Source organism: Brachyhypopomus gauderio, chromosome 11 (assembly GCF_052324685.1).
Source record: "Brachyhypopomus gauderio isolate BG-103 chromosome 11, BGAUD_0.2, whole genome shotgun sequence".
Lineage (NCBI taxonomy): Eukaryota > Metazoa > Chordata > Actinopteri > Gymnotiformes > Hypopomidae > Brachyhypopomus > Brachyhypopomus gauderio.
Window position 1 is genome coordinate 20,181,163 of NC_135221.1, and position 24,508 is coordinate 20,205,670.

The 24,508-nt window shown below is 40.5% G+C and overlaps 1 protein-coding gene across 3 annotated transcripts; it reads left to right on the plus strand.

The window, feature by feature from the left end:
- Nucleotides 1-251: 251 nt before the first annotated feature.
- On the plus strand, nucleotides 252-24,445 carry insc (INSC spindle orientation adaptor protein). Of its 3 annotated transcripts, XM_077022631.1 has the most exons (14): nucleotides 252-723; nucleotides 4,048-4,153; nucleotides 7,126-7,228; nucleotides 13,042-13,399; nucleotides 13,861-13,913; nucleotides 14,253-14,376; nucleotides 14,885-14,998; nucleotides 16,881-17,006; nucleotides 17,848-18,067; nucleotides 19,010-19,188; nucleotides 21,676-21,742; nucleotides 23,172-23,327; nucleotides 23,820-23,896; nucleotides 23,997-24,445. In XM_077022631.1, exons 3-14 carry the CDS (start codon nucleotides 7,179-7,181, stop codon nucleotides 24,123-24,125), a joined length of 1,653 nt encoding a protein of 550 aa, XP_076878746.1. In that variant the 5' UTR covers nucleotides 252-723; nucleotides 4,048-4,153; nucleotides 7,126-7,178; the 3' UTR covers nucleotides 24,126-24,445. The 3 variants fall into 3 exon arrangements, with proteins under 3 accessions (XP_076878746.1, XP_076878747.1, XP_076878745.1); XM_077022630.1 differs by lacking the exon at nucleotides 4,048-4,153 and having other exon boundaries at nucleotides 253-723; XM_077022632.1 differs by lacking the exons at nucleotides 4,048-4,153; nucleotides 23,997-24,445 and having other exon boundaries at nucleotides 23,789-23,892.
- Nucleotides 24,446-24,508: the final 63 nt, after the last annotated feature.

The window sequence follows — 24,508 nt, forward strand, 5'->3', positions numbered from 1 at the left end:
GATGTTGCTTACCACGTGCTGCTTAACTTTCTTGTGTATTTTTCCAGTCATAGTTTCCAGTGAATTGGCACTCTAGTATGCAAAGAAACAAGACACCTTTTGGAAATTTGGAATCCCAGAAATAGCTTTCTCCAAGACAACATCCTGACATCTCCCGTGTCTCTACTGTCCCCTCCCTCTCAGACTGCTGGGGAAAATAAACATAACCTGACCGGGTGAGAAATATGATTTCTTTCTGCTCATTCTGCTGCCCCAGCAGATTTAGCGTCAGGCTCTCTCTCCAGTGGATTCCCTGCTCTGTCTGCTATGCAGCACATCTGGGTTCCAGTGCCTCATTTATTTATGCAGTCTGAGTAGCTTTTGTGGGACTTTAGAAGTTCACCACCTTGTGCTGGCAGTTTGGACAGATCTGCTGAGGGTTACAATTACATCCTACCATAACTGGTCAGTCTGCAATTACATGCTTGACCACAAACTCTCAGAAAAAAAGTGTAGCCCTTGCCTCTTAAACAGCAGACAGAAATAGAATAGTTTCATGTCTGCCTGGCGTGGAGCCCAGCTGGGGCTGCTTGCCTGTCGGAGGGATGTGAGTTTGCTCTAAAGCTCAGAGCAGCACCGTATGAGTTTCACACAGACTTTGGGCTTTGTGGAGTTGTGATCTCATAAGATACATGCAGCAGGTAGAGAGGATGAAACCCTGTGGGAATTTTCAACCTTACTGGGGTAAGTCTTAACTTCTCACGCAGTCTATTTTAACAGGAGAGCTGTTGGAGACAGATATGTCTTTTAGTGTTCGGGTTAGGGCTAGTGTTAGTGTTGGAGTTAGGATTAGCTGCCTGTTGTCCCCTTTCAGCAGTATGCATGTCTTTAAAGTGTTCTTATCATTTTATCTTAAAAGAACAGGAAGGGTCCTTGTGAGGAGTGAGCCACTAAAAGTGTTGCAGATGCACCACAGGACATCTCATTCAAAATCAGAGAAAACTTTGATGTTGATCACTGAATTTGTTTTCAGAGGAGTGGATGACCCCCGGTGAAGTTAATGATTCATGTCACTAGTCCTAATTTTACATCCCGTGGTAGTGATGTTCTAAATGCCACTAATTTGATATTACAAAGATATTAGTAAAAGAACAAATAATAAATAAAAAACTTCTATAAAATCAGCTTGGGTGTGTTCATGTAGAGTCTGAATGAAGAGAGAAGCCCTGTCAGTAATGACAGAGCAGATGGAATGAGAGCTTCGCCACAAATGACAGGCCTGCGGTACTGGGGCAGATCAGGCCGAGGTCCCGCCCCTCTCCACACACACCCACCATGGCGGAGGGCCTGCTGGGATACGGTTACTCCTCACAGGACCTCTTTGTTTGACATAGTTGGGCCTCAAGTCAAAACCACTGATGCATTGTTTTAGTCTGCAGTTTAGTCTCAAACTGAGAGTGAGCACAGGTCCTCTGTAGGCTGGACTGCAGTCTGCTTATACTAATATACATTATTTTGACCCAAATAATTATTTACAAAGTTGGAAATCCAGTGGAGACAATGAGATTTCAAAAACACTGAAATGTACAAAAGTACAGGAACAAATGTTAGTGTTCTCAGATGATTGGGATATAGGAAAATGCATCAAAATACAATAGTGTGTGTAGTATATATCAGGACACAGTAGCGTGTAGTATACATCAGGATACAATAATGTGTTTAGTGTGCATCAAGATACAGTAGTGTATAATATGCATCAGGATACAATAATGTGTGGTATATATCAGGATACAGTACTGTGTGGTACACATCAGGATAAAGTAATGTGTGTAGTATACATCAGGATAATCAGGATAACGTGTGGTATGTTTCAGGATTCAATAGTGTGTAGTGTACTTCAGGATAAAGTATTACGTAGTTTACACCAGAGCACAGTAGTTTGTAAGGTACATCACATGAGAGTAGTGTGTAGTGAACATCAGATGACAGTAGTGTGTAGTGGACATCAGATGAGAGTAGTATGTAATGTACATCAGATAAAGTAGTGTGTATTGGTTAACAGACCACAGAAGTTTGTAGTGTACCACCTCAGACCAGATCACTCTTTTTACTCATTCAGACATTAATTTCATCTATCACTACACTCTCACCATTTCTAGATTTAATACTTGATCCAGCTAGAGCTAAAGTGAAAAATTTTACCTGCAACCTTTTCTATAATTTAGTATATGCTGTTTAATACAGTATATACATTTATATAGATTATTTATATGTATTTAGTATAGATAAGTTTTCCTGGAGCTTAAATTAAGATCTTTATAGTACATCTCATGCAGAACTATAACATCCATCCATCCATCCATCCATCCATCCATCCATCTCTTCAGCAGTTCCTGACGTGTCTGCTTTTGTTACGTTGCTTCTTTATGTCCTGAGATGTTGAACAGTTTACCAGAATGTCTTTGGGACCAAAAATCTTTCTTCATGATCTCTCCAAACTAGAATTCTAGGATTGCTATCACAACACACTGACATCTTGTTGATCAGAGTTTCATGTTGATGCTGTATGATTGAACATGGTCCTGTTCCCCACTCTACACTTACAAGTAGAAATAATCTCACAAAGAGAGATCTGACAGATGTTACCAGGCCAACCGAATGGTTCTCTTGTTGATTCTAGCAGGCAAAAATCTCTTTTGACAAATCAAGCTCCCTTCCACGTGGTGATGAGTTCACAGCTGTTTCCGTAACCTATGGCCAAGTCATCTGATAAGATTACATAATCAATCACTGACCTTCAGCGCTGGGTGCTGTGATACCAGGCACATTTATGAGCACTTTTGTGTTTGAACAACATGATTGTTCAAACATCACATATCTTTCTTCTCCGAGGTTCACCTGGGGAGTAACACTGCAGTTGGAGCCTACAATACCAGTATCATCGCTCCGACACGGAATGAAAACCTGGCGTTCATCATAAGACATTTACATAGACAATATCAACACCCAGAACTTTCATTCTAGTTACCTTATACTTAGCCTGATTGTGTGATTTGTTTGTAACTTGTGTATTCGTCTGTATAATTTGTTTTTGTGTAATTTGTGTGCTAACGGGCCGCCCAATGGACGATGGGTTCCCTTTTGAGTCTTGGTCCTCCCAAGGTTTCTTCTTATTCCCCACCATCTAGGGAGTTTTTCCTCGCCACTGTCTTTGGCTTGCTCATTAGGGATTTGGACCATTAATATTGTTAACCTTGGACCATTAATATTGTGTGTGTGTGTGTGTGTGCTCCCACCTCAACTAGGCTTTATGTGAGCTTTTAAGTGAGTCTGTCACTTACTAACATCTAGGATTCTAATCTAGCATACTCATCTAGCATTCTCTCACAGCTTTGCAGTAATACTCTTTCTCTTTTTCCCACTTTCCAAAGACACACACACACACACACACACACACACACACACACACACACACACACACACACACACACACACACACACACAAAATATATGAGTAGACTAAATGTAGTTTGAGGCAGTAGTTTTTTTTTTCCTCTTTTTGCCCATTCAGCTCTTTGCCGCTTTGGTTTTACTAAAATAACATCATTAGGGACATACCACACACACACACACACACACACACACACACACACTCACACACACACACACACGCATGCACGCAGAGAAAAGCTTCTTTAGAAAAGCTTCTTTTGTGTAATATATTACTTTGACATTTTCTGAGTTTTATTTTTTTCTTGTTTTGCCTCAGAGGGAGCAAGGCTTTTGGGTCCGCTGGGTTTTGAAATGGACAAAACAAAATTCAACAAAAATCAACAAAACAAACAAACTGCAGATGGTTCTTCCATATGTTCGTTCTTATGTTTGTTCTTATGTTTGTTCTTGTGTTCGTTCTTATGTTAGCACACAATAAGCATTGTGCACCAGTGTAGTGAGGCGAGACTACTTTGACTTCACTGGGTAGAAGATCCAGACTCATTTATTATTAAAAGAGCAAATGGAAGACAGCAGGCTGTTTAGACCTGCAGTACAGATGTCCCCTCTTCACAGGACACACGTAGAAGACCGTTGTAGTTCAGTAGGGATCTTCCATCAACATTTTACTGCATCCCTGTGGCGGTGCAACACCCTAGAGAGACTGTTCAGCTCAACACAGGTACAGTAGCACTGGGGTTGATTGCTTCAGTAATATCCAGCTTGTTTAGGCCTGTGTGGGTGTTGTGTAGCCTGTGTGGGTGTTGTGTAGCCTGTGTGGGTATTGTGTAGCCTGTGTGGGTGATGTGTAGCCTGTGTGGGTGCTGTGTAGCCTGTGTGGGTGTTTTAGAGCAGAGCTCTGGATGTAAGTACTCACTGATGTACTAAGAGAAAATGCATTGTGTGCATTCTGTACTGCTACCAAAGCAAGAGTGTAACTGTTCATAGTTAGGGTTAGCTAGCCTAAACCTAACCCTGACCCTAACCCTAGGGTTAGCTAACCTAAACCTAACCCTGACCCTAACCCTATAGGTTAGCTAGCGTAAACCTAATCCTGACCCTAACCCTAGGGTTAGCTAGCCTAAACCCTAACCCTGCTGATTCGCAAAAAAAAATGTTGAAATACCTTCTAACATTTTAATTTATTTTTGTTACCAACTGTCAAATGACAGTCTTAAAGTGTAGTCAAATTAATTTTGTCAAAATTATTTTACTGATTATTAAATTTATTGTTATTATAATTGATCAATTATAATCTATTCATTCTGTCAGCTTGAGTCATTGGGGTTCACTTGGTGTCGTGGTGTTTGAGTTGGGGGGAGGGAGCATGTATCAGCCAGCATAGTTGTGTAAATATGTGTGATGTAGACCGAGGGAGGGGTCTCACTTAGCTGTAAGATGACCTCTCTCCATCACCTGATCCCTCTGTTCAGGAGGACAGAATAGAGAAGTGGGGGCAGTGAGACACAGACAGCCTGCTTCTCCACTTCTAGTATGGTGCGGCATATATTGCTCTGTTACTACTGCTGTAGTTACACAGACATGTACTGTAGTATAGTAGTATTTATTATTTGTAGTTATAGAAGAATAAAGGGTGTGGCAGGCTAGACAGGTTCCACGTCCTAAACTAGCCTGTGAACAGAGGTCTTGCATTTTCATGATCTGGCTGCTTACACAGTGGACTGACATCACGGGAGGTGCAGAGATTCGAAATGGGATGAGTGTATATGCATAACTACCCCAGTGGGTAAGGAATAGGGTTAGGGGTTAGGGGTTAGGGCCTTTAACACTGTACATGTGCCTGCTAACTTTTCTGGCTAACAGTGGGTAGGCCTTGCATTCTGCAGCCAGTATGAGTCTAAATGTAAAAACAATAATTGATTTATTTGACTGCAAGCTACATATCCTTGTGCCCACTCCTACACAGATTACATAACCCACAGTAGAGTGCAGGGTCCACCATTACTCCTTCTCCTGACATCAGCTCTGCTCTGTCATGAAACAGCTGGAAAAATAGCTGTTTGACAGTTAGATTTCAAATTTAGAAGTAGATAGACGAAGACTGAATAAATCAGCGCACAATGGTTATTTTAACAACAAAAACTAACTAACTAACTAACTAACTAACTAACTAACTAACCCTAACCAACCCTAACCCTAGTCAAACAAAACTAGATGGGTTGGGCTAAAGGAGTGTGGCGAGGTTTGAGCTACATAAATACTCAGCCAATCTCAATTTAGGAATGTGCCTCAGAAGGGAGGGTTAGGGTTAGAATTAGTGTTGGGGTTAGGGTTGGGGTTGGGGTTAGAGTTAGGATTCATATTAGTTATGTTCAGGTTTGATAAGTATTAGTATTGAGCCTAACTATGCAAGGGTTGTGGTTAAGGTAATCACAAGTAAGCAAATGTATGTGTATTCCAGAAAGAAACTGCAGTTCACTGTGTTTGGGAACACTTGATGAGAGACACTGGGTGGGTATTGATGAGAGACACTGGGTGGGAATTGAAGAGAGACACTGGGTATTGATGAGAGACACTGCACATTGAAAAGAGACACTGTGTATTGAAAAGAGACAGTGGGTATTGGAGAGAGACACTGGGTATTGAAGAGAGTTTTCAATTGCAAACCCACATTTGTTCAAACACACAGCAATGCACAGAACCTCTGTGAAGTTAGGTTTTTTTTGCTGCTCTGTGTCACTTTCATTGTGGAAGCTGGCAACTGCTTATCTTGTTTAAACAGCAAAATACACCCTTAATAACTCCTGGCATGGATTCTGCTCTGAGTGTTGGTTATAGGGATTTTCGCTTGGCAAAATTCACCCAAAGCAATATTTACTGTAAAGTCTGCGTAAACCTGTGTCCAGACTCAAATGACTCTTCTACCTCATGAAACAGTTACTCCATCTCTTTGGATGTAATCCAACCAGGAGCTACTGTGGGCCATCAGAGGGAGAGTGGACAGGACTCTAATGACTCTACAGCAGGATGCCATTATCTTAATGGATTACAATAGCACACAGCACTCCCATATTCAGGGTTAAAAATTGAATAATCTAAATCGGATACGTCAATATAGAATGCTGAATGAAGCTACAAGCACTTCCCCTGCTTGGCACTGGTGTAGAGGCTCTGGATGGCAGCCAGTCAGTAAATTAGAAGATAAGGAATGTTCTATTGGGCCCCTTCAGTTTCACCTATTCAAGGGGGGAATTTATTGATAATGAAATTGCTTGGGAAAAAAGACAAGACAACAATAGAAGCTTTTGGATGCAGATTGATGGAGGAACACAGTAGTGAAGTTTGTACTTGATAGTGAATGATAGGAAAACTAGCAGACAGAGTTCTATGTAAAATATATATCTAGCACTAAGTGTTCTATGTACAATACAACACTGTGTTACATATAATGTAAAATGTGATAACAACTGACACGAAAGATTGAAATTTACTGACATGTTAGATTAATGGAAAACCATGTTAGATTAATTGAAAATTAGAAATAATTGAATATTTGACCAATGTATATGCTGCCTACTTTAAATACTCTCTGCATTTCATTTTTTGCCCTTATTAACTAGGACTGAGATATTGGTTTAAATATGGCAGTATTTGTTCTTGATCTGCTGGTCTTTGGTGCTTCTGACTCCACAGGCTGAGTGGAGGAGTGCGTGATCCTGGTCTTGGCTCTGCTGGGTCTGCTGGTTATGCCATACAACTCCAGAACAAGCAGTTCATCCGTATCCACTGCCAAAAGGTGGGTGAGCACCTTCCCCTCACATATCTGAATACATCAGCTCCAAACTCCAAACTGCTGGGAAATGCTCAGTACTGTTTATGCATGTCTGATGTGATCACCCTAAAGAGAAATTCAGTGACTGGTTCATTAGATAGAAGCTCAATGGAAAGAAACGTGTCTAGTGTGTAATAGTATGAAGTGATGGAAGCCGATGGGACATCGATGTTGTTGATGTTGTTGATGTTGTTGTGGTGAGGTGTTCGGTCAAACTGGTGCTAGGACTGGTATCTACACACTGGTGCTATTGACTGGTATCCACACGCTGATGTAAGGGTTATGCCTTTAGTGTCGTGGAATTAGTGTCATTATCCACTGACCTGCCAAGAGCATGCTCAAATGACCTGTCTCTACTGTCACACTGGCTTAAATCAGAAATTGATCTCTATATTAACGGTTCCAGATGGACAGTGTTTCATCTCCGATTACGTCAGGACAGTTCATGACAGGCACAAAACACGTAAACACGTAAACATGTAAACATGTAGACAATTTTTTTGTCATGGAACAAAATCTGCTGCATTGAATCTCCTGTACGCTGTATGATGCAGCACACTTCTGCTTACAGACAACACAGAAGCACAAAAGCTCAGTGTGTGTGTATATATGTGTGTGTGTGTGGGGGGGGGGGGGGGGGTACAAATACACATGATGGTGGAAGACTACATAAGTTTTAATAGGTTATAATGGATTATAATAAGGTTATAATGTGGGTGAGAGGTGGTATAGAGTAATATAGGAGGAGTTCAGTATATTGTATAAGCTGCTCAATAGAGTATTATGCCCAGTAGAGTATTCTGCCGAATAGAGTATTCTGCACAGTAGAGTATTCTGTCCAGTAGAGTATTCTCCCCAGTAGAGTATTCTGTCTGCTGCTGAGAGTGTGAGAGAAACATCTGGACATCAGATGCTGAGAGCTCCATTTAACACACACTGTCTCAGCTCAGCCCAGATCTTTTTATAGACCCAGACTATGAGACACGCTGCAGGTCTTCTACTGGCCTCTGGATTTCCTCACCACTCAAATATGAGAGCAGCAGACCAGGGTGGGATCAGGTTATGTGGAAGTGAAAAGCCGAATACATTAATGCAGTAACAGAGATGCCCTCAGTCGCAGAACATTAAATTAACAGGCCAGTGAGCTCTTACATTTCAGGTTTTCTTCAGTCATGCAGGTTATGTTGGTTAAAATATCATGTGCTATTTAGTCAGATCATATTACTCCACTTCATATTAACATTGGCTTACTAATAAGGTCTATGTTGTCTAAATTTCTTAATAGTTCGATGTATCTAGACAGCCTTGTGTCATGGCCCCTCCTACCACTGCCTTTAGCTCAAGCAGGTTCACCGCTAATCCATGCTAATTCTTGTAGTGCTGGTACCTCAAACCCAGATTAAAGTATTTGTTTAAACAAGAGGTTAAGAAGGAACTACCTGCAGATCAAATCTGATCTTATTCCTTAAACTACACTTACACAGCAATTACACTAAACTTACACCATGTAAACGACATTTACACTTAAACTACACTTACACTTCACTTTAATGAGTGAAGATGTTTAAAGCTAGAATTAACTTTTTGCAGTCCAAAGATTGGGTCAAGACTCTTATTCCTGTTAGGAATTCCACTTTTCACATGCATTCCAATGTAATTACATTGTAATCTGCAGTAATTATGGAATGACAAGCCTTATGCTTAATAACTACAAAATTAGTTTTAGTCTAAATAACTTTAACCCTAACCTTAACCCTTGTAATGGTGATAACACTATCCCTAAACCTTAACCCTAAAGCCTAACCCCTAAACCGTAGCCCTAACCCAGAGGATGATGACATGTTAATGGTAATAACCCTAACCCCTAACACTAACCCTTAACCCTATCCCAGAGTATGATGACATGTTAATGGTAATAACCCTAACCCCTAACACTAACCCTAACCCAGAGGATGAGGACATGGTAATGGTGATAACCCTAACCCCTAACTCTAAACCCTATCCCAGAGGATGATGAAGGTGATATGCTACTGTCGGAGGAGAAACTGAGTTGGTTCTGAATGGCTGTGACTCACTCTGCGTAATGTCCTCCCTTTAGCTGTTTTCCTGACAGCTCATGTAACAGCCTGACATGCAGAGCCAGTGGCAACATTGATGCGTTTCTCTGTATGAGTCAATATAGGAAGGCAGAGAGGATTTTTATTAAGATGCATTCAATAAAATCCTATGCTGATACAGTCAATTAATATTACTCCCCATATAGACATATCATGTGTTTTCAATGTTGCATTTGCTTAACTGCATAGTAGTTGATTGTGCAGGTTTTAATGGAAAACATTGCTGTTACAATGAATATATAACAAAGATGCAAATACCTAAAGACTGTAATGATATCAAAACTGTAGAACCTTCACCAGTGCATTTGTATGAAGCATGTAGTATTCACTGGCTTTCAGACTGTTATTACATTTTGTTGACTTGTAATTACAAATTTTTTGTAATATTAGCAATATATAAATAGACATATGTGTGGATATACCTCATTATACCTGCACATACCTGTACATATGCGTGGATATACCTCATTATACCTGCATATATGTCTGGATATACCTCATTATACCTGCACATACCTGTACATATGTGTGGATATACCTCATTATACCTGCACATACCTGTACATATGTGTGGATATACCTCATTATACCTGCACATACCTGTGCATATGTCTGGATATACCTCATTATACCTGCACATACCTGTACATATGTCTGGATATACCTCATTATACCTGCACATACCTGTGCATATGTCTGGATATACCTCATTATACCTGCATATACCTGTACATATGTCTGGATATACCTCATTATACCTGCACATACCTGTACATATGTCTGGATACACCCAGAATCTGCAACAGGGTGGAATAAGCGGAGAAAAGACATCACCCTTTGTGGGGAAATTATCATAGTAACACTAATATGTATTTATTATCATCATCATCATCATCATCATCATCATCATCATCATCATCATCATCATCATCATCATTTGCATTTACTATTATTATTATTATTATTATTATTATTAATAATAATAATAATAATAATAATAATAATTTATTCTTTTAAAAATATTTTTATTGCTTCCTAAATTGGCTTGGCTGGTTAACTGATTCTTGGGCTTAGGAAGTCTAAGGTTAGCCATACCAGGTCTGTCCTTCTGTGTAAACAGCTCGTCCCCAGCAGAATAATACAGCAGAATAAAGGCCTTGTGCTTACTGACTTCTCTGTGCTGGTGTATGTAAATATTTGTCATTTCCTCTGCTTAAGAGCAGCTATTTCAGCCTCTCCTCCAACCAAATGCTGTTATCATGATTATTTCACCCTCTCATCCAACCAAACGTTGTTATCATGAATATTTCAGCCTCTCCTCCAACCAAGCGCTGTTATCATAAAAATTCAGCTGAGGCATTTTGCTCCGCTGCTGTTGGTAGAAGCTGAAATTGAGACTGTAAAGAATGTCCTCCAATGGTCAAATACATTTTATATATAAGCAAGAAAATGTAATCGTTTACATAATCAACAAAATGAAAATATATAATTTGATGAAATAGCCTGTATCTACATGAAAGGAGTGAAACAAGTTATTCAACAAATATTTTCTAAGATTATAACATTTAAGATTTTAGAATGTGCAAATGTAAAGTATTTATCAGCTATTGGTAAACTGTGGGAAAGCAGCGATAATAATCTGTGTGTGCAACATGAAATATACAATGATGAATATGAATAATGAATATGAATAATGAATATGGACAGAACATGACCTTCCAAGCAAAAGCTTTTCATTAGTTTTACAATATAAACCCTGGGAACTGTGGGTAAAATGTTACACAGACTCTATGAGAGCACATTCAAAGTAGCCAGGCTGATTTACTGGAAGCAGCTTTGGCTGGAGCGCAGATTGATGCTTTAGTTTTCAATATGTATCTGCCGTTCTAATAAATGAACATATTTTAATTAATGAAACCGCATCGTTTCCTCTTGTCTCACTTGGGTGGATATTTGTCTTTTTGGTTTGGCTACACGAGTGTTAGCTGAGGCTGAGAGGATATAGGGCTGCATCAACCTTCCCCAATTAAGAGACACCAACCTCCCCCAATTAAGAGACACCAACCTTTCCCACTCTCCTTTTAGCTGGGCTTGGCCACTGATGAGCTGGCCCTGGCTCTGTGTGGGTGGGAAACATCCTCATTGTGGGTATGATGTGACCTAGTAGTTATCTTGCTGGTTATTCACTTTGTGCTTCTGACCTGTACGTGTCTGCTGACCCTGTACACTGCTGCCACTGTCTGCTCTGCCACTGAAGGCAGTGCTCAGAAGGTAATTGGCCTGCACCAGGAATAATCTCTGTTCACTTCTTCATCACAGTATGATATTGTTTAACCTTTTTTCCCCACATCCAATGCACATCTGACTTCCTATGACTCATGTTCCTTTTTTATCTTTCCTTTGAACTCTCAATTGCAGTGATCTTCTTTCTCCCTTGCTTGCTAGTGTATTTTTATGAATCGTAACTGATAACAAAGTCTATGATGAAATAATATAGAACTCACTGTAGTCTCACAAGATTTATCATAACACAATCTGTGAAGTTTAATAGTCAAAGGGGCTTGAATGAGTTAATGTGTTGGATGTCATTAACATTGGAGAATATTTTAATCTAGTAAATGCAGTTGTACAGGACTCTATTATTTGTTAACCATACATGGTTTTTACTAGGGTGTAATTTGTCGAGAAATACTTTTATAGTTGTCTACTATGTTCATTTATTTAACTTCAGACACTTATAAGCAAAACTTTCTATTATTTTTCCTCAATAATAAAACACACTATTTTTAAAAATAATGCTTTGGCATTTTAAATTATTTGGCATCTAAATTTGGCATCTAAATTATTACATTTTGCTGCTTTTGTCATTACAAGCAGGTACTCATTAAAGGATATGAGTCAACGTTGTTCAAACTCTGGCTGTTTGTAATGTTTTTGTTTCTTAAATATGTGTTTGTCACCACTGGGTGGGCAGGGAGGGAAGATGTTTAATGAAGAGCTCAAACTCACCTGATTGGCTCCTCTGGTTTAGGTGTAATGCTGATGTTATGGGAAATGCTCCATAACCTCCACCTTTAAGTGTAAGAGATATAGAGTGTCCACCTCTACCTTTCTCTAATGGCATGTCAGTTCCTGTGATCTTACAGCATGTGTGGAAACCTGTCTTAACGCTGTTTACTAAGTGTTAATCATTTCTAATAAACTCTGTAAAAACATCTCCCATATTTAGCAATCAGTTCCAAAGTGTTTAAATTGTTCGAATAAACAAAATGGCTCTTGGCCTACAAAATTGGTCCCATTTAGGGCCCATAAACTAGTTGCTAGCTTGTGTCACGATTGCCTGACCATCACGTTTGAAAATTGTTAAATTTTTTAGACTGTAGGTTTAATCAATAAGCATCCAACAGACTCCTATTTTAGCTCATTGTTTACCCCCCACACATATTGATTGACGGATTCTAAAGGCTTGTTTCCATCTTTTATGTTGACTCGGCACTAGAGGTCAACTCTGCTTCCAGAGGTCATGGTGCTACTGTGGCCCTGACCCCAGCACCTAAACCCCACTGTTGTTAGACGTGTCTGGCTTGCACGAGTAATTATTGATACAGTAGAACAGAGAGTTCTAATGCAACGGCTTTTATTGTGTGGCCGTCCAATCAGGATGCACGCCATTCAAGTGGACTCTGTGCAGCGCTGGATGGAGGACCTACGTCACATGACGGAGGTGGAATGCATGTGTGTTCTGCAGTCGAAGCCTATCGGCGTGGATGAAGAATGTCCGGGTGAACTCATCGTGTCCGGATTGGGTACCACCGGTGACCATGTGACCCGGGACAACCTGCAAACGCTCCTGAAGAGGGCCCTGGTAGTCAGCACCGAACTGGGGAAGATGTTCCATCGGCTGGAGAAGGGTCGGTGGCTGCGTGTGCATGGCACAGCCGTCAGGGCCAACTGCCACGTCCGCTCACTCGTGCTGGAGTATAACTGTGCCAGGGGCACACCTGCACACATGCAACAGGTGAGTAGACTCCACACCTGCACACATGCACCAGGTGAGCAGACTCCACACCTGCACACAGCACCAGGTGAGCAGACTCCACACCTGCACACCTGCACCAGGTGAGATAACTCCACACCTGCACACCTGCACCAGGTGAGATAACTCCATACCTGCACACCTGCACCAGGTGAGATAACTCCACACCTGCACACCTGCACCAGGTGAGAAGAGATTTAACACAACAGATACCCCACTGTACAACAGCAGAAACTCCACACACTCACTGATGTTAATCTGCATGTTTACATTTAAACGTGACGTTTCACAGAGTGAGACCTTTATAATGGTAAAAACATCACATATAGGAAGGAAAACATTACAGATCCCACCTCTAGTATCGCTAAAATATCTCTGGTATCGCTAATATTTCTAATATCACTAATATCTCTAATGTGTGTAGTATCTCTTCTGTGTTGCAGTATGAGACAGCTCTTCTGGAGAAGTGTATGGAACTTACTGTTATTACTGAGAGGTAAGAAAACCCAACCAAACAATAACAAAAACTCAAACAACATGGCACATGTATGGCAATGATCATGTATCAGAATGGGACTGTCCCATGTATGTCTCCACATTTTTACATGTGTCTCATGTATGTCTCCACATTTTTACATGTGTCTCATGTATGTCTCCACATTTTTACATGTGTCCCATGTATGTCTCCACATTTTTACATGTGTCTCATGTATGTCTCCACATTTTTACATGTCCTATGTATGTCTCCACATGTTTACGTGTCCCATGTATGTCTCCACATGTTTATGTGTCCCATGTATGTCTCCACACTCTACACATGCTCCATGTTCTACAGGTGCCTTCACACTAATGATGAGTATTTCCTGAAGTCCATGAAGGAGGCCATTCACGAGATCCTCACAGATGTCAGTGATTCCTTCAGCCAAATGATTGACATGGCGCTAGCCAATGAAATACAAGTAAGGACATGACTATATAAAACTATGACTGACATGACTATGGCTATATAAAACAATGCAGTAGATATTGAGTCCTTTAGATACTGGATACTGGAACATGATAGCCACTGAATGCGATGTAGGACCGTATGTTAATGCAGATTGTCAGTTACGTCAGCTGTTGTGTTTACAGGAGCTGTTGTAGGAGCTATTGTGTTTATAGAAGCTGTTGTGTTTAAAGGAGCTGCTGTGTTTATATGAGCTGTTGTGTTTAGATCTTGTTATGTAGTAATGGAGCAAAACAAACACTTACTCATAGTATATACCCCATCATAATGAGGTCCATTACACTCTACTTTAATCACTTTAATCACTAAACTCTGCTGACTGTGTCTTTAATCACTAAACTCTGTGTCTTTAATCACTTCAGCATGATCCACCTTTTCAGTTATCTTTCTTTGTCTTACTATGATACAACTGGTATTACAGCTTATAATGATTATAGGCAAACATTTGAACTTTTGTTCAGATCCTGATCAGGCAGATTGAAGATTCAGACGATCTCTTCACTATTGAGAATGCCATCAGTAACCTGCTCTCACTCACACAGGATGGCCCACAGCTTTGCAGTATCATCGCCAAGGTAACCCAATGGGAAATCCCCCATCACCATAGTTATAGAGTAAGGGTAAGGGTAAGGGTTAGGTTAGGGTTAGGGTTAGAGTAAGGGTTAGGGTTAGGGTTGGGGTTAGATATTTGAAATGAGGGCTTGGGATGAACGGTGTTATAAACCTTTTGGTGCACAGACACACTAATAATACTGGGGCTGGAATACATTTTGAGGCTGGAAGAGAATTGGGTTGGGTTTAGAGGAAAGGAAGGGATAGAGTAAGTTTAAGGGTGAAGGAAAAATTTCCCCCTTTTGGGAATGGGGGAGAGGTTAGGTAAAGTTTAGGGGTGGGGGAAGGGTTTAAGGTTGGGGTCAGGGTTAGAGTTAGGGCCATACGGGGTTCTGTTACTTATTCACACTATTCTCACTGCCAGTTATCTATCTTTTGTTTGAATTTAACATATACATTTGATTAGTCGGGGTATTCAGTAGTACATTGAGGAATCTCGGGACACTGAAATAATTCTTATACATTTAGAGTCAAATGCATCTCAACAGGCTCTCTGAAAATGATGTTTAAATGTTTACAACGATGTTTACTGGTTGAAACAGAATGGAAGTCCGTTTAGTGTGGAGCGCAGTGGCAGGTGCTGCTGTGTGTGTGTGTGTGGGTGTGTGTGTGTGAGGGAGGAGTTCATGCAGACAGAGAGGAAGAGAACGTTCCCTCTGAATGAGACAGGCTGTGGTGGCTTCAGACTGAGATACTCCAGATGGAGCAGTTACAGCCTGCCTCGCCATTATGGCAGTCATGTCACCATCATAATGAAGCTTGTTGATATAATGGCAGTTATTACCTGTGATTGTCTTACTGGTCATTTTTGTTATCCCCATAGTGGCTGATTGAATTTGATCAGCCCCCTCTGCTGACACAGAGGCATTTCTAACCCACACCACATCAGCTTCCCTCCTGCATTGCCGTGCGTGCAATTTGGCAAGAAAAACATTGTGTGAACCTTACTAGATATGATAACTGTTGGACCAAGCACACTCACGCACTCACGCACACGCGCACACACACACACACACACACACACACACACACACACACACACACACACACACACACACACACACACACACACACACACACACACACACACACACACATGTAGTTAGAGAGAGTTTGTGTATGGGTTTGTTATTTGTGCATTCACAGTATATTTTTCAACACGTTGAGGAACAAAGTTTTATTCAGTCTTTACTGATTATTATTTTTCTAAATAAAATTTAAAATATTATTAATTAGCTAACAGAATTGACATTGATTTCACATGTATCCACATGCAGTCCAAAAATTCATTAATTTGAGTCAATATAATCACTGCTCCAGCGATGCATGTTGAAAATACATGAAAACATGAAAAAAATAAATGAAGAAAGTAAAATGTCTGTGACAACTTCTCATTTGTGTGTGTCATTCAAGATGGGTTTCCTATATATATTTTTTCTTTTGCCTTAATCCATTTGCTGTTCACTATCTTAATTTATATTGTATCATTGTTTTTGTAAAATGCTTGTGAATTGTGGCTGTCATTCTATATGAAAAAAGAAATAAAGACTATTGTATATAAAGCATTGCATACATACATACATACATATACATATATGTGACCTAAGCCATCTAAAGGTTTAAATGTAAAAAGCAAGGCAGGAAAATGTAATAGGTTTTATATTTTATTTAATGAATTTATTTATTTTATTAATAATTTTCTTACTTCTTTAATATTCCATGTTTGGATGCTTAATACATGTACTGCAGTTATTAGTTTGTTTAATGTTGTATTTGATTCTTGTTTCTAAGGAAGCTTCTTTTTAAACATTTTCCTACATAATTTCCTGTGTTTGCTGTACACAGGAAGGTGGGGTGGTGGCCTTGTTGAAGCTCTGTAGACAGGACTGCTTCAGCTGTCTCTATGCCCAGGCCTTGAGGACAGTGGCCTCCATCTGCTGTGTGGAGGAAGGCATCAACCAGCTGGAGAAGGTACAGTGACACCAACCACACAGTTTCTCAATTTGAAAATGAGGTACGCAACTGTTTCAAGTCACATCGGGAGGAAACAGAACTTAAGCCACAGTTACCTGTAATTCATACTAGAACCACAATATACTATCAACAAAACCCAGAACGTGTTTGTTTAGTGCATCATGTATTTTGAAAATTAACCTTAACATCATAAAAAATTATTCCTGAAAACCTCAGAGGAGATGCTCAACAAAACAGACGAAAAACACAAGGCATACATTCTGATATGATAAATGATACTATGGCTTTATGAAAGTAAAGTTGTGTCTTCATTCTATCAGGTTGTGTAACACTGCCCCCTTATGGGGAAGAACACAACATGCAGGAGATGCAACATTTAAACTGAACAACAAATGCACTTAACAAGTAGGGTTAGGGTTATATGTCTCTAGGGTTAGGGGTATACGTCTCTAGGTTTAGGGGTATTTGTCCCTAGGGTTTGGGTTATATGTCTCCAGGGTTAGGGTTATATGTCTCTTGGGTTAGGGTTATCTGTCCCTAGGGTTAGGGTTAGGGTTATATATCTTTAGGGTTAGGGTTATCTGTTATCTGTCTCTTCACTCTGAACATACAAAAAAGTGAAAGTATGATCACTACTATAAAAGACATAGACCACACTCCTCACATTCCTATGTGTGCGCGTGTGTTTAGTTTTTGTGCAGGTGTGTGCGTGTGTGTGTGCCATATGTGTGTGTAGATGGATGGTATCCTGTGTCCTGCTGATATCCTGACTGATGAGGCTTGTGTGTGTGTGTGTGTGTGTGTGTGTGTGTGTGTGTGTGTGTGTGTGTGTGTGTAGGTGGATGGTATCCTGTGTCTTGCTGATATCCTGACTGATGAGGCTTGTGTTGAAGCGGCTCGGGCAGAGGCGGCTGCGGTGGTGGCTCAGATCACGTCTCCACACCACACCTCCACACAGTCCCCACACCACACCTCCACACAGTCCCCACACCACACCTCCACACAGCACCTGGCCAGCTTCCTGGAGAGTATGCAGGACATCGTCACAGCCCTTATAAGTAAGTGTGTGTTTGTACATGCGTATATGCGTATGTGAGTGTTTTTGTGTGCATGTGCTCACACGTACCTTTCTGTACTTATGTAGATTGGATTATATAAGTATAACCACATAAAGGTTGGATTATGTAGATATAACCATGTAGAGGTTGGATTATGTAGATATAACCATATAGAGGTTGGATTATATAGATATAACCATGTAGAGGTTGGATTATATAGATATAACCTGCTACTTCCCCTAACCCTAGTGCTAACCCTAACCCTAGTCTTAACCATAAACCTAGTGCTAACCCTAACCCTAATGCTAACCCCAAATACATAACATATATAACAATACACTACCAGTCAAAGGTTTGGACACAGCTCAGTGTACATGAGAATGTGTTCAGAGCATCATAGGTGCTCAGTGTACATGAGAATGTGTTCAGAGCATCATAGGTGCTCAGTGTACATGAGAATGTGTTCAGGGCATCATAGGTGTTCAGTGTACATGAGAATGTGTGAACTCATGAAGCTGGTTAAGAACACCAAGAGCATCCAGAGCTTCATCTCAAACTGTCCAGGAATGGGCGACTCTGAAGAACTTGACAATCTACAGCCATCTATTAAACCAGCTATTTTGGATTAACAGCATAGTCATGTGTTATTTATTTTGATACCTTCACTGTTTTTCAAAAATATAGAACATATTTAAAATTAAATAATCTAGGTGTGTCCAAACTTTTGACTGGTAGTGTATTTATATATACATATATATGTATATATATACAAAATATCTTTTGTTTACTCTCTCACGTCTCTCTCACACTAACGTTAGGCTTTGCCTATTGTGCTGTCAGTGTGAGCTGGCACTTGTCGGTACACCCGCGTTACAGTGCCCGCGTTACATATATATATATCTCCCGCGTTACATATATATATATATATCTCTCTGTCCACAGATCTGTGTGAGAGTGCGTCATGCGGCGAGGTGTTTCTCTTAGCTTCAGCAGCTCTGGCCAACATCACCTTCTTTGATAGCATGGCATGTGAAATTCTTCTACAGCTCAACGCTGTTCACATTCTCCTCCAAGCCTGCAGGGACCGTCAGCGAGTAGACACACCTTACTCTAAAGACCAGGTACTCTAGTCTTTCTGTGTTGTCTTGATTGTGCATTCTTTAAAGGTTGGGACACTGCAGCACAATGATCTGGATAACCAGCAAAATTTAATGATTCATTCAAAACCTTTCATGTTTTAAAAAGCAAACTTCTTGTCAGCCATTTAGAAAACATCACAAATTCTTGAGAAATACCAGTGAAAGTATTTAGTCACATTCTCAACATGAAAACACTCTAGTGTTGGGTTGTAGGTACACTAAAAGTATATTGCTATTACACATTAAAGCATTAAATTAAGCACATTGGCATGCAGACTGTTTTAACAAACAGTTTTGAAAGGATGGGTCGCTCTCAGGAGCTCAGTGAATTCCAGCGTGGAACTGTGATAGGATGCCACCTGTGCAACAAATCCAGTCGTGAAACTTCCTCGATCCTAAATATTCCACAGTCAACCGTCAGCTGTGTTATAAGAAAATGGAAGTGTTTGGGAATGACAGCAACTCAGCCACGAAGTGGGAGGCCACGTAAAGTGACAGAGCGAAGTCAGCAGATGCTGAAGTGCATAGTGCGTGTCAGGGCTGGCTCTCAGCTGTTTCTAGGCTTCTTAAGGAAGCTTGGTGAGACGAATCACTGCTGAATCGTTTTGGTTATGCCGGTGCGCTTTCAGCCCGTCTCTAGTGTTGTGTGTCGTTACAAGGTGTCTCGCCCATGGCATCCTTGGTTTCATTTTACGCATTACGAGTTTTTTCCGCGTCCTTTTGGTTGCCAATATTATTTTTTCTCTGGTCTCTCTTCTGTTCAGTTTCGTATTGCATGCGTTGAGTTTTCTGTGTTGCCTTTTGCTTAATTTTCTTCTTACTTACCTCTTTTCTTTATCTTTTTATGCATTGAGTCTTCCGCGTTGTTTTCTTTTGTTTACTCTCTCACGTCTCTCTCACACTAACGTTAGGCTTTGCCTATTGTGCTGTCAGTGTGAGCCGGCACTTGTCGGTACACCCGCGTTACAGTGCCAAGAGGTCAGCAACTTTCTGCAGAGTCAATCAGTACATCCAAGCTTCATGTGGCCTTCAGATTAGCTCAAGAACAGTGTGCAGAGAGCTTCATGGAATGGGTTTCCATGGACGAGCAGCTGAATCCAAGCCATACAAGCCATACAAAGTACTTTGTAAGTCACTCTGGATAAGAGCGTCTGCTAAATACCATAAATGTAAATGTAAATACATCACCAAGTGCAATGCAAAGTGTTGGATGCAGTGGTGTAAAGCCCACCGCCACTGGACTCTAGAGTAGTGGAGGGGCATTCTCTGGCGTGACAATTTGAGCTTCTCTGTCTGTCAATCTGATGGATGATAAGGCTGTTCACAAGGTTTAGGAGTGTGTTCATGGGGATTTTTGTCCATTCATCCAGAAGCGCATTTGTGAGGTCACATACTGATGCTGGATGAGAAGGCCTGGCCCTCAGTCTGGCAGTAGCCAGGAGAACGGTACTTGTCTGACTGCATTGTACCAAGTGTAAAGTTTGGTGGAGGGGGGATTAAGGTGTGGGGTTGTTTTTCAGGAGCTGGGCTTGGCCCCATTTTTCTAGTGAAAAGAACTCTGAATGCTTCATCATTCCAAGACATTTTGGACAATTCCATGCTCCCAACTTCGTGGGAACAGTTTGGAGCTGGCCCCTTCTTCTTCCAACATGACAAGGTCCATAAAAACATGGATGGCAGTCTGGTGTGGATTAACTTGACTGGCCTGCGCAGAGTCCTGACCTCAACCTGACAGAACACCTTTCTCGTCCAACATCAGTATGTGACCTCAAAAATGAGCTTCTGGAAGAATGGTCAAAAATCCCCATAAACATACTCCTAAATCTTGTGGACAGCCTTCCCAGAAGAGTTGAAGCTGTTCTAGCTACAAAGGGTGGACCAACGTCATATTGAACCCTATGGATTAGGAATGGGATGCCACATATGTGGCATATGAGTCAAAGGAAGGTGAGCGAATAGTTTTGGCAATATATTGTATTTGCGCACTCCCCAGAACATATTTACTCAATTTCCATACAACCCCAAATTTTATAATATAGCAACACTCTGCATGTATTGCAGTGATCGTCTTGGAGAAGCAATCCTCATTTTGAATTTAAGTCATGGTGCCAAACAAACCAGGTCATCCTGATGATCGTATCTTATTTAGTGACCTGTTCATTCTTCAGAATAACTTATATCCTTATTGGTACATTTGTGGTTGTATTAGCAGTGAAGGTTCTGGTAATTAGAAGGTTGCCAGTTCAAACTCCACCAGTGCCAAGCTGGACCACTGAACAATAACATGAAGTGTATTTATGCCATAACTGTCAATGGCGGACTGGCGAAGGTGCGGGGCTGGAAAGAGGAGATAGACGCCTTTGTTGGCAAAGTCTATGAAGCCCTCATGTTAATCACATTGTGTTTTGTAACTGCTAATCACATTTTGTGTTTGAGTTTTTGACTAACAATTACCTTTGTTTCACTCAGGTTGTAACAATTTTGGCAAATCTGTCGGTTTTGGAGCAGTCAGCTTCAGACGTTTTACATGAGAATGGTATGTGAAAAAACAAAGTGCCCACTGAACACTAAATAAATGTAAACTAATATGTAAAATGCTAAAGGTCTGTTATTAAAGCATCAGAACAGTCAGCAGTGATTTCGGTTCTTAATAAACCAAATGTTTCTGTTATGTATTTTTGCATGCTGAAACCTGCTTTCAATATGTTTTGCTTTTTGGTTCCACTATAGTCACATATATGGAAAAGAAAGTGGAGAGGCAGCACAGTTAGCCAAGAGCTCATTAGAACTAAGGGATGTGACTGGCCACATACCCTGTGACAAACAGTGTGACTTTTTGCCTGTCAGATTTTAGAGAACAGTCATGGCAGGATTCTTAACATAACTTGATATGTTGGAGGAAAATAGACCTGAGATCTGCTGGTCCAAATATAATTACCACAGATTCTTTCTCATTCGGTTGGTAAATGTTTTTCAACAGCCACAGTTTCAGATTTTTTATGCAATCCAAAAGAGATAAAAAAACTTGTTGGGGTTAACACCAGGTTTCAAAGGCAGGTACAACTCTGTATCATGTGCATAGCAATGATGAGCGATACCACACGTATTATAAATAAAACCCAATGGAAGCATGTAAAGGAAAACTTATGGGACCCAAGATAGAGCCTTGAGGTACAATATACAGTATAATACAGGTGAAACTAATAAAATGGATTTACCTATCTGGACTGCAAAAGTAAGCTCTTTAAGATAAGAGGAAAACCAAGCCATTCCCTTGAATTCCAACTCCAAGGTTCAGAATAGTATAGTTGTCAGCAGTCACATGACCAGAGTACAGTGAAATCAGTAAATCATTAGACAATTTCAGAAGGGCTGAATATGAACTATAGTAGGCTCTAAAGCCTGACTGAAACTTTGCATAATGTTATTTTCAATTAAGCTGACAGTTATGACAAAAGCCACATAGAACATGTGTATCAAATACACTGAACCAAGAGGCATGAACTAAGTGCACACTGGCATAATAGCATTTTCCAAACCGAAAGCATAGAAACAACTTTACAATACGCAACAATTTGGAGACCACATGATGGGTGACCTCAAGAGGGCCTCACCTCTAACCCTAGAATCGCATTAACACCAGCAGTTCATTAATAAGTCTAGCTGGACACAAGTCTCCTCGGGTAAAAACTGAAGGTATTAATTCAGCCATGTGTAAAAAGTATGTTAAAACCTACGTTAAAACCCTGTAAAGCTCTATGGTGAGAGGTGGAAAGTGAGAAATCAAATCACCTTGTCTGGGATCCGTGATGGTAGGAACGTGTTTCAGACACAAACAACTAACTGATGAACTTGATTGAATGAATGATTGTATGTTGAATGATTGTATGTTGCTTCTCCTTTCCTATGTCGTAATTCCTTCACCTGTACTGGGCGCTTTGCTCGTATTCTCCATGTTTCATAAGGAATAGAACCACTTCTCCAACTGCTGGGTGAGAGACCTTCATCCTCCAGTCCATCAGAGGGCGCTGCATGCGAGCGAGTTCAGCAAAAGGCAGCAGTCACGCTGGCACGTCTTAGTAGGGACCCTGGTGTAGCCCAGGCAGCCATACAGCTTCAAGGTAAAACCCAGTAAAACACCACACATACTGGACTGCACAACATTAGAGTGTTTGTATTAATGCAGAGTCCAGGGTTACAACAGTGCACTCTAGCTGTACAAGGATACAGTAAACCACAGTGAACCAAGGATACAGTAAACCACAGCAGAGCACCACAGCACACACAATTCTGAAATATTTATATACAAAAATTATGGGCAACTATTAAATAAGGACAAAAACTATTGAAATATGTGTAATTGAAGTATGTAGAAATATACCTGGTGCAAACACCTTCACATTTCGCCACACCCATGTACCTGACAGTGTTTTATCAGTATTACATAAACAACAGTCTAATTGATGATTGAAGTCTTCAGAGTGTTCAGTTTCAGAGTGTTCAGTTTCAGAGTGTCCAGTTTGGCAGTTGAAGGATTTCTGGTAGTGAAAGTGTTATTTGCGCTAGTTTGTTTTACTGCTAGGTGCAGCTGTAAACGTTGTTTGTTTTTGAAGCTGTGCCCCGCCTCATCGAACTCTGCCGCTCTCCCGCCGAGAGGAACAGCAGCGACTCTGTGCTGGTCGCTTGCCTGGTAAGAGATGCAGCACTAACCCTGCCTACAGGGGGCAGCACTAACCATGCCTACAGACTGGGTTCTCTTCATGTTCCTGTGTGTTTGCATGTTGCTGCAGGCTGCCCTGAGGAGACTTGCGGCTGGATGTCCAGACAGCATTAACCCTTCAGATCACCAGCAGCTCATCAAACCAAGACTTGTTGACTCTTTTTTGCTCTGCTCCAATATGGAGGAAAGCTTCGTCTGAGTGAGCCTGTATGTTGCTGCCAGAATCTATTCATTAGTGTAAAGGCCATTACGCTGGAATAAAATTGTAATTGTCATCATACATACCAAAAGTTATCATACACAAAACATTTTTGTACTCTCAAATGCTTGAGTACTGTTTTCTGAGTTATCTCTAAATTACCAGATTCAGTTGCTTTGCTTTACCTGTATATCAAAAAAGTAAAAATTAAAATATGAACTCTATATTAATTACTTAGATTATATTTGGATTTGATGCATTTAGGATTAATTTATTTGTACTCACAAATACCATTGGTAGTAATAAATTCATATAATTAATGTCTGCACACTGTACTTAAAGCAGCATCATTCACTGAAGTCTCACATGCAGCATTTTGACAT